Source organism: Carassius auratus, chromosome 40, assembly GCF_003368295.1.
Source record: "Carassius auratus strain Wakin chromosome 40, ASM336829v1, whole genome shotgun sequence".
In the NCBI taxonomy this organism is placed as follows: domain Eukaryota; kingdom Metazoa; phylum Chordata; class Actinopteri; order Cypriniformes; family Cyprinidae; genus Carassius; species Carassius auratus.
This window is the reverse complement of record NC_039282.1, coordinates 15,369,179-15,380,466: the sequence shown is the minus strand read 5'-3', so window position 1 is coordinate 15,380,466 and position 11,288 is coordinate 15,369,179. Positions and strand designations below refer to the sequence as shown.

At 35.8% G+C, this 11,288-nt stretch overlaps 1 protein-coding gene across 1 annotated transcript in view; it reads left to right on the top strand.

Annotated features, from left to right (window-relative positions):
- The first annotated feature begins 330 nt into the window (after nucleotides 1-330).
- Nucleotides 331-11,288, top strand: part of LOC113058689 (ephrin type-A receptor 4-like) — a 36,099-nt gene continuing 25,141 nt past the window's right edge. The window contains exons 1-3 of the mRNA XM_026226835.1: nucleotides 331-519; nucleotides 1,400-1,467; nucleotides 5,886-6,549. Coding sequence (XP_026082620.1) covers nucleotides 423-519; nucleotides 1,400-1,467; nucleotides 5,886-6,549 — 829 coding nt within the window. The 5' untranslated portion in view covers nucleotides 331-422. The remainder of the gene's footprint in view (nucleotides 520-1,399; nucleotides 1,468-5,885; nucleotides 6,550-11,288) is intronic.

Genomic DNA, 11,288 nt, shown 5'->3' with positions numbered 1-11,288 from the left:
ATGTGTGTGTGTGTGTGTTTGTAAAATATATAATATGTAAAATTGTATCATTTTAATTATATTTATATATAATTAAATATGTGTGTGTGTGTGTGTGTGTGTGTAAAATATATAGGCTAATATGTAAAATTGTATCATTTTAATTATATTTATATATAATTAAATATGTTTTAAAAACTCCTTTTTCAATAGCGTCTGACATAAAAAAAAAAATACTATGTCTTCTACTAATGATAATTTTAATCAATATTTAGAAAATTAAGACTCTCGTCTCTCTTTCTTGATTGACAGGTACGTCACCAGAGAATGCCACGCCCCCTACAGCAGAGTTCTCGGAGCGCGCGTCTCGTGCGCCTCCAGTTCAGTCGCGCGGAGCAGCACGAGGAATAAACAGGAATAACGGAGAGACAGTAACGGGACGAATGGCGCTCATGGCCGGGATTATTTACTCACTCACCTCGCTCTTCCTGGGGATTTGTGCAGGTCTGTCCGCTCCGAGGAATCCTCCGGCGAATGAAGGTGAGATGGCTTTGAGTAAAGACGAAAAGTTTCGGGCGCGGAGAGAAACTCGCGCAAATACAAACAGTGGCGATCAGCGGCCAGTTCCAGAAACACCTCCTTCTAATTTAATCTACATTATCAAATAATTTATATATATATATATATATATATATATATATATATATATATATATATATATATATATATATATATATATATAATAAGTTCTTGTTGCAACTAATGTTTGGAAATATATTGTAGGGCAACTGTCACTTTAGCAGCTTAAAAACTACTATTTATACATAGAGATATGCCGCATATTTATTATTTACATTTTAGATATAATAATATTTATTCAGAATTTTGTTTATCCTTCCTTTTCTCAATTGATATTTATAATGTCTTAAATCTTTAGTTTTAACTTTAAAATTATTTAGGCGTTTTTATCACAAGAATAGAATTGTGATAATTTGTTATCTGGAAATATAAACAATAGCCTACATATAATGTCAAAGATCATAAAGGCTGTATAAGGCCTTAATTAACTTGAAGCTTTTTTTTTTTTTTTTTTTTTTTTGTGAAGGCTAGAGTTTTTTTTTTATGCAGTACTGTATAAGACACAAAAGTGTTTACTTATTTAAAAAAAAAAATCTTTTCTTTGCATGTTGGTTAATTTTATGAATATTATTTGTATTTGTAATAAATAGCCGTAATTCCCTACTCAGTTCAGCACTTGATCGTACCCCTGTGCACTTCTCTGTCACTTTTCAGCCACCTTTGCAGCTGTTGTCATTATTTATCAGTTTAACATCATCCTCGCATCAGTTTTATCACTGTGGGTAAGATGCACAGGCTTTAGTGATCTCCTTCTCAAGTCCTCTGTGTTTTTCACCTTCAGTCACGCTGCTGGATTCAAGATCGGTGCAGGGAGATCTGGCATGGGTCGCCAGCCCGACGGAAGGAGGGGTGAGTCAAAACCATCTCTCCGTCCCTCTTTCTCCAGCTTGACCTCATTTGTATTCATACGTAGAGTTCGAACACAATTTAGATTGATACCGCATCTAAATGCATCTAAAACCTAGAGCCTTTAAAGATATTCAAATTATTAAAAATGAACTGACATTCAAATAATAATAAATTCATGGTTAATTGCATTATATTACTAATAAATGACAGGGTTTAAAGGTGTTTAACACCATTGCATTTATTATAGCGCATATATAAAGTTAATTAATTATACATTATAGCAGTTTCGTTCTGTTCTGCTTTGATGATAATTACATTCAGCCATGCAAAGAGTGCAGGTGACTTTATTTTTATTAGATCCATCTGAAGTTCATTAATAAATAATTGTGCTATTAATAATGTCTTTTTAGGCCGTTGAGTATTACATTTTGGTGGTACACTTTTAAAAATCAAGGTTCTTTAATGGAATCAAAGGTTCCAGGAAGAAACATTCATGTAACGTTTTCATTGCGCAAAAGTTCTTCTGATTATTAAAATGTTCTTCACACTAAGGTTCTTTAAAGAAGCATTTGCTGAAAGGTATAGAAAGTTCTGTCATTTTTATCTTGCCATTCAGACTTTTTATTTCTTATTTCTGAGTTTATAGTTTACCATTTAGTTTACCATTTACTTTTTTAAAAATTATACATTTTTAACAAAAAAAGTCAGAATTGTGAGAAAAAAACTTTTTTATTTTTTCATCCCATGACAGGAACCCCAAATAGCTCTATGGCATTGCCATAAAATAAATACAAATTTCAGTGTACACACAATTTTGGTTCAGGTCTTCAGAGAGCCTCAAGGTTGTTTACATCTCATATGTAAAAGCATTTTACATTTTAGTTGCTGTCAGTATTTTGATATTGTCCGTTTCAACGTCTAAAAATCCTCATGTCACGTATGAATACCTGCAAATACAAGTGAGATCAGCCTACCCTGTCCACTTCTCTGGGATGTAAATTCGGAAAGCTAGGTTACAGCGACGGGTGTCAGATTTCCTAAATAGTAGAGGAAGACAAAAATGCCCTTTGTTAGGAAACTCTATCCCTTTTCTCTCAAAAGAGGTAGGGGGGAGAGACTTGGCAACCCGGAGGCAGAGAAAAGGTCTGTTTGAATGTCTGTGTGTGTGTGTATGTGAGTGTGAGATTTTATACCGAGGGGGTTAGCGGGTTCTGTCCGATAATGTATGCTTCTGCACTGTTTGGAGCCCCTCATCAGCAATTAGCCGTTTAACATCTTCAGATCAGGTGCATCTAAATGAGCACATCAGCGATTCAATAAAACACACAGAATTCCCTTTCATTCCGGAGCAGCTCGGCTTCCTTTCGCATCGATCCAAGTCTCATTGAGCTCCTGAGTTCCTCTCCCTCTGTGATCTTCTCCGTGATGGACAGGCCTTTGGCACGGACGGTGGGCGGGTATTCAGACTTTAATACGGCCAATTAGGTCCTTTCTCCTCTCGTCCCGCTATCAGCAGCTCCAGGTTCTTATCTCTGCGCTGCTCCTCTGGGCCTCCGTAGTTACACAGATGAAGAGACGAGCCGAATGGAGACAATCACGCTCCCTGACGTACACCAGATTTCTGTCAGTCTTATTATCTCACAAATGCTCAATTAGTTTTAGCGCACTTTGAATAATTCCTGGAGATTATTCAGGGCCGTCAGGATGATCTTAGTGGCTGCTGAAATCACACATAATAATTTTTCAAAAGATTTTTTTTTTGTGGGTTCTAAAATAACAGATAAATAATTTGGTAAATTTGTAGATCGGTCTGTGAAGGTTCACTGATATGTGTTTATTTGTAATCAGTTTGGATAAAATCATTTGCTAAATGAATAAATGTGCCTGTAGTTCAAGGTCAAAGGCAAATTATTAATGCACATACACTACTGGTCAAAAGTTTGGAATAATTATGATTTTTAGGATCATTAGTGACACTGAAGACTGGAGTAGTGATGCTGAAAATTCAGCTTTGCATCACAGTAATAAATTATAGTTTAAAATATATTCAAATAGAAGTCTGTTATTTTAAATTGTAATAATATTTCACAATATTATTATTTTTACTGTATTTATTTTGCTCAAATAAATGCAGCTTTAGTGAGCATAATGGTCTTATTTCAAAAACATTAAAAAATCGGAATTATTCCAAACTTTTGACTTGTAGTGTTAGTTATTATGCGATATTTCCCATTCAGACTCTTGGGTATCAACAGTTAAATTTGCATGTGTTTATATGGTGTTCATTTGCTTTAATACAAATCATAAGTGCTGATTAGATGATGAAAACTCAGGGAGTCCAATCAGTCGCTGCAATGCTGGTTTAGCAGAGGCTGAGAAGTGTTGTAGGCTGTGAAACATTAATGACTGTCAAGAGTTGTTATTGTCTCTGAGGCTATAGAAGACGAGTAATGGTGATTTTCAGAGGTTAGTTCAGGCAAACTTATACTCAAGCCTGTAAGAGGGAAACAGATGTTATGCATTTACTCTATAGATTCCCAAGGTTCAGTTCTGTTTTCACTTTGGATGACCTTGTGTTTGTTTAGTTAAATGATCAGTTATTTTTTGTTTTCTTTCGTTTTTTTTTTCTGATGAGCCTCATACTTTATGCTGTCAACCACCTGTCATCATTTTTTAATAGAGATGCTTCGATTCTGTTTTAATGTCATCTGAAATGGCCAGTCCTGAATGTTTTCAGGAGTTCTGTCATAATTTGTTGACTATATTGTTTAATGTATTGATAATAAGCACAAGAGTATTAATTTTAAAACAAACACTTTCAGTAGACCTCGTAAAAACTTGTACGCTTGCACAAAATATGATCTGTTTAACAGGATGAGGACATCGCTGTAACACTTAAAATCAAACTTAAAAAAAACTGTGAATTATTGTCAATTGTTACGAGGCTGACGAGCCGTGAAATGTGCGGATCCATGTGTGAGCTTTTATTACACAAAGACGTGGTCATTTCTGGCATGGGACAAACAGGTATATAGAGGGAAAGATGAAGAATATTCTTAGGGCAAGCGTGGGTCTTCGATGAGCGAACAATATCCAGAGGGCTAAGCAAGAGGGGTAATTCAGAATCCAGAGCAAAAAGGTCAAAACACGGCAAGGCAAGAAAAACACCAAACTATGAAAACTAGATACAGAGACAAAACTATGAAAACAAGGAACTGAAACCAGACTATGAAAACTAGAAACTAACACAGAAAGATTTAAAGACTAAATTATGAAAACTAGAAACTAACACGGAAAGGCTAACGTATCACAGCTATCGCTAGGGGAGAGATGTGTGCAGAACAATACTCGGCAGTGTTTGAAAGGAAGTCCAATGCTTATGAAGCATGTCTGATTGATTGTGCTGTATGTGTGTAATTGGTCTCAGGTGCATGTGATTGTTATCAGGACTGTGATTGGTGCAGTGGAGCATGGGAAATGTAGTCCAGGGTGTACTGTGTTGTAGATGATGACCTCTTGTGGTGAATTAATGGAAGTTCAGTGATTAGATCATGACATCATTATTATTTGCCACACTTTTTTTATTCTCTCCTTATTTTAAAAAGGAACTCTTGACTTTGTGTGAGTTAAAGAACCAGCTCATCATTCGAAATCGCTTGCGCTGTTTCACTAAAAAGAACCAGTATATTTAATTTAATTTATTTATTTGTGAATCGGACTGCACTGGGGTGTGTTTCCCATACAACAAAATTACTCACTCATTAACCACAATAGTATGATGTATTGTTGTGGAAACTAACTAGCCAGTAGTGAATGTTTCCCAAACACGTTCACATCTCCGTCGTATAAACCTTATTTGTTCAACAATAAAGGGCTGTTGTTAATGCCGTCATACGCATGTGGTGAAGAAATAACTTCTGCTAATTAATTGATTCGAGTTCTAAGATAAAACTAAGATCGACATTAGGACACGATTGTCGCGTTTCTCCCCCTAGTGGCAGTCACACTGAATTTTCAAACTGGTTGTGAAGCAATTGTTACCCTGAACTTATTCACCATGGGAAAATGAACGATTTTAATTAATACAATGACTGTATGAAATTATCCACACAAAACAAATGACCAATTACGGGGCTCCCGCACTGCTCTCCAATGGAAACGAATGACTTCTGGTCTATCGCTTGTGGTTTATTGGAGATAGTGAAGACTGCTTTATTTACTATTTTGTTTTTCCAGTCATTCTGCTTTATTTGATGTTTAATTCATCACAGGTTCCCTCTTAGAAACTATGCTTCAAATCACAGGTGGAAATCTGTAGTATTTTTTGCATTGTTTGCATTCTAAAAGATTTCAATTTGACATTGAGAAGGTCTTGATTTTCCTAATTTCTAACATTTTTTTTTTGCTGTCCTCTGCAGTGGGAAGAGGTGAGCATCATGGACGAGAAGAACATCCCCATCAGAACATACCAGGTGTGTAACGTGATGGAGCCCAATCAGAACAACTGGCTCAGGACTCACTGGATCCAGCGCGGGCCGGCGCAGCGTATCTACATCGAGATTAAATTCACCCTGCGTGACTGTAACAGCCTGCCCGGCGTCATCGGCACCTGCAAAGAGACGTTCAACCTCTACTACCTCGAGTCTGACTCCGATAACGAGCGCTACGCTCACGAGAGCCGCTTTGAGAAGATCGACACGGTGGCGGCGGACGAGAGCTTCACGCAGGTGGATGTTGGTGATCGGATCATGAAGCTAAACACAGAGATTCGGGACGTCGGTGTTCTGAGCCACACAGGGTTTTATCTGGCCTTCCAGGATGTAGGAGCCTGTATCGCTCTGGTTTCCATTCATGTGTTTTACAAGAAGTGTCCGTTAGCTGTGAGGAACCTAGCACAGTTTCCTGACACGGTAACTGGAGCCGACACGTCATCACTGGTGGAGGTGCGCGGCTCCTGCGTGAATCACTCAGAGGAGCAGGAGGTTCCCAAAATGTACTGCGGTGCAGATGGAGAATGGCTGGTGCCCATTGGGAATTGCCTGTGCAACCCTGGATACGAGGAACGGAATGAGCAATGTCAGGGTAAGACACTTCTGATGTTTCACTCAAACTAGCCTCAATGATCATGGGCACATTTTAGAATCGGCTAAATTTCATTGGTTGGAATTTTGATTTGAATTTGTCACGCCCCCAGGAAGTTGTCACCGTCTGTGTTTTTAACCTTAAAGTCAGAGACCAAAGCATAGATATTCACAATATGTACATTGTATTTTAGCAGAAAACTGTTCAGAAAACACCTTTTTGTACCATTCATTGAATATATCGAATATACAGAAAGTTTGAGTCCTCCTGAAACATAAAGCAGTTTTCTGAAATATTATTAATTTTATGTATGTTTAGAATTTCAGGGACTTTTCCTGTCACTAGAAATAAAATATATGTATATTTCTTTCATAAAGTGTCAAATATCTACTTTGTAAACAGATGAATTTGTTTCAGAACTGTTAAGATCTGTGCCAGGTGATGTAGCTAGCGCCAGTTAGTATGTCTATTTTTTCCCCACCAAAACTTCTTTCATTGAAAAACGTTGACGTTCACGTGAAAAATTACTTAAATATGGAAGCTTGTTTCCACCATGAAATAAAAAAATTAATTGATAATTTGACTTGATAAAATGACTCCTTATCTCACAATTCAGACTTTTTTTTTCTTGCAGTTGCGAGTTTGTATCCTGCAATTCTGACTTTATTTTCCACAATTGTGAGAAACAAATTCCAATTGTTCCAAAAATCCAAAAGTTATAAAGTCCATTTCTGAGGGAAAAAAAAGTCAGCTCACAACTATGATGTTTTCTATCTCATAATTCTGTCTTTTTAAATCATAACTGTGAGAAAAAAGTCTGAGTTATGAGATAGAAAGTCACATTTATTGTTTTTATTTTTTATTCAGTGGGGGAAACAGGCTTACATACTTACATAAATTTCTTTGCATTATTAAATTAATTTTAATTTACGTTTGAATGACCTTAAGTTGAAATTCAGGAACTGAAATTTAAAAGGATTCTCAGTTGACTTCTGAACGGTGAACAACACTTCCGTCCGTCCATGCATCCCTATGTCTTTTTTCTTTTCCTCTCAAGCACGAGTCTGTCATCAAGTGGTAATAAGAGTGCTTCTGATTGGTTTATCAGCATTTGTGATTAATAACGAGGACGGAGGTCTCTCCTCCCATGAGAACAAGAGATGCTGATTACAAGCACAGAGTAAAAGAAAGAGGAGGAGAGGCAGTAAATCCACGAGTGACGTCTTCACCCGAGCGTTCTCACGGAAATAACTTCATTATAATCATACAAGTTGGGCTCTGGACTTTGTAATTAACAAATTTTTGGCAACTTCATGCCACATAATAGGATCTGACTCATTGTGGATGTGTGTGTGTGTGTGTGTGTGTGTGTGTGAGAGAGAGAGAGAGGGAAAGATGGAATGAGTCGAGGCATGTTATCAAGAGTCTAAAAATGGCAGAGGGCTGTGAGTGTGATGAATGGATCTGTTGGAGGAGAAAAAAATGTAATTATCTTTAAAACTGACGTTTCATTCTGCCATAGATCAAGCCAAATAAGAGCCTGTGACAATAATAAATACACATCGCACAGACGTGTTGAAAGAAAAGAGAAAGTAGGATTTCTCTTGTGCTTAATGGCTTCTAGACATGTGCTGCTATTTGTAGAAGTGCTGCAAAGATGCATTGCAAACACTGTGTGGTTTCCACAGTGATGATGAGGGAAAGCCTGCACCACTCTTGACCTTTGCCTCGAGAGGTCACGGGTCAAAGGTTATGTTCTCGCTCAGGACTCAAGTGCAGTCATCTGGAGCTGTTTCAGGTTTCCTTAGGTGTGCGTCGACTCCATGATGAGTTAAATGTTATGTGAGTTTTTGAAGCGGAATTATGTTACAGATAGATTATTAGTTGAGCCTTCATGAATACTGATGGTATTTGAATCCACATTAATTATTCAGAAAATTAAAAACTATGAATAGCAACACATTTTAGACTTTTTCCCATTTACTCATTCATTTATGTATATATATACTCACAGTATATATGTAATTTTATATAATTTAAGATATTTTTATATATAAAATGTTTTCTACATTTATTTATTTATAACTAAATCATTTATTATTTTATTATTTTTGAAATATATATTTTTATATTATGAAAGAACTAATACTTACTTATAAAATGTTATAAAATATTTATGATATAATATTTATAATGTTATTATCATATATATATATATATATATATATATATATATATATATATATATATATATATATATATATATATATATATGTATATATATATATATATATATATGTATGTATGTATACTTTTGCCCACCATATAACCATGTCTAACAAGAGAGGCAATGTGCTTTGTGTAGCTCTACATGACTACTTAATGGTAAAATTGGTTGCTAAATACATTATATAAATAGAAAATCAATGCAAGTTACTCATTTGAAAAGTTATCTTGGTATATGCAGTGTGGAAATAAAGTAATGCATAGCACTGCATGTGAAAGTATCGACGCTATTGTTGAGCTGACGTTGTGCTGAAAGGATTCGAGTGCAGTCGAGTCTCGGGGTTCTGTGAGAGTTTTGGGGGTTCACTGAGGGGAGATGAAGGAGAGGTCCGGGGCAGGTCAGAGGTCACTGACTCTTTCATCCATCTCTGACGCTCGGCTGACAGCTGGAGTGGAGAAATTTATTAAGACCTCAAAACTCTTGTACTGGTCTTCCACAGGACACCATGGCTCCTGTTCTCTGTTTGTTCTGGGTGGTTTAGAGACGCCTGTTGCATGAGCACCCACAGGACACTTAGGTCTTTACAATCTCATTTGGAGTTTCTAGACAGAAATGTTGTTAAATGGAGAGATCGAATTGAGATTTCTGTTTATTTCTTCTGATTAATCTCACATGTGTCTCCTTTATAGTTTCAGAAGATATTGTAGACCACAGATTAGATTCTTAAATGCTCCTAAGTTGCAAGGATAAATAATAATAAAAATATATGATATATAACACAGAATCCTTTTGGCTCACTTGGCTCATAAATTTGATCTCTTTAAAATCTCAGTTGTTTGTCTTGTCAACAAGACTATCGAGAACAAATTGACATTTTTTGTGTTGAGACAAAAAGATTTTTCTCCCAGATTTTTCTCCTGACCAAAAACACCAATAAAGTTGGTGAAAGAATTCAGTTTGAACTCACACATATCCAATCAAATTATCCCGAGGCAGATCTATTCACTTTTAATTTTATTTAAATATTTTTATTAAAAAAAGAATCTTTGAAGATGATAACAATGGTGATTCAAATTTGTAAAATGCAAAAATATGCATACAATAATACATATATAATAATTAATACACACAGGTGTATATTATTATAATATTAACATGTTTATTTACAAAAGTAGTAGTAGTAAGACATACATATAGCTATTGTTTTATTTGTTTGCTGTTTTTGTTGTTTTATTAGGACAAAACTTTTTTATTAACTTTAATTATATTTAATTACATTTTTTTTTCCAAAAGAAGAAGCATCTTAGATGATGACATTAAAATGTTGCTTAAAATGCATATAATAAATATATTGCTATTTTCTGGAACTCTAGCTGTCAAGGATATGTATTTATTTTATTTTATTTTATTTTATCTTTTTTATTATTTAATTTTAGTTTAGTTTAGTAAAAAAAAAAACTTTTTTATTTTTTTTGTATTTATTTTTTTGTATAAACTTTTTTTTTTTTTTTTAGCTTTTTATCTCATCTCCTCAGGTATGAAAGAGCAATCACTGAATCATAATATGTCCTCTGGGTAATGAAGGAATGGACAGGAGAGGAAGAAAACAATCCCTCTCACCTTTTCTTCATCACTTTTTATTTGAGCTGAGGGAAAGTCGGTGTTGAATTGTGTTTGGTGTTCCAGCTTTTTGTGGCTTCGTTTTCTCCTACACGCCTGAACGGTTTACACACACAGCAGGATAAAAAGGACAGGTCAGAGTTTTTACCTCAGCCTGGAGAGCTCGGGACGACCAGCTCGGTTCCTCAGCAGAGGAAACAGAGGTAGAAAGAGTCCTGTGTGTGTGAGTCGAACATCATTACGGAGGTGTTGAGAGCTGTTTCTGGTCTGGATGGTGTTCTGTTCCCTTACTTCTTTATCTCTGACTGTCTCTCTCATCGCCGGCTCTCCCTCCTCTAAAAGGAGCGTGACAGAAGTGCGAGGGACGGCACCGCGTAACATTGATATAATGTTGCAGCTCGCTGACAGTCCCTTATATTAACCAAACTTAATGGACTCTCTGGAAGTCTTACAAGGGAACGACAGGAGATGTGTGGACTCGGCTGACCTGAATTTCCCTCTCTTGTTTCAGTCAAATTCAGCTCTGATTCAGCTCTCTTAAAGGGACAGTTCACACAAAAAATGCCTACTCAACCTGATGTTGCTTATAATAGGAAATATTTAGCAAGCTTCTCATTTATAAACAGTTTAAAGAACAAAAAAGCAGCGTTAAATTTACGTTTTGTGTATTTCAGGTGTTTAAAAGACATGCAATGGTTTTGTGCATTTTTTCTAAAACCCATGTTTTAAACCTGGCATTGAATAGATTAGATTAGATTAGATTCAACTTTATTGTCATTATGCAGAGTACAAGTACAGAGCTAATGAAATGCAGTTAGCATCTAACCAGAAGTGCAAGAATATAGTGTTATATATACATAAAAGTGCAGAGTAAGTAAAGCTTATGATATAC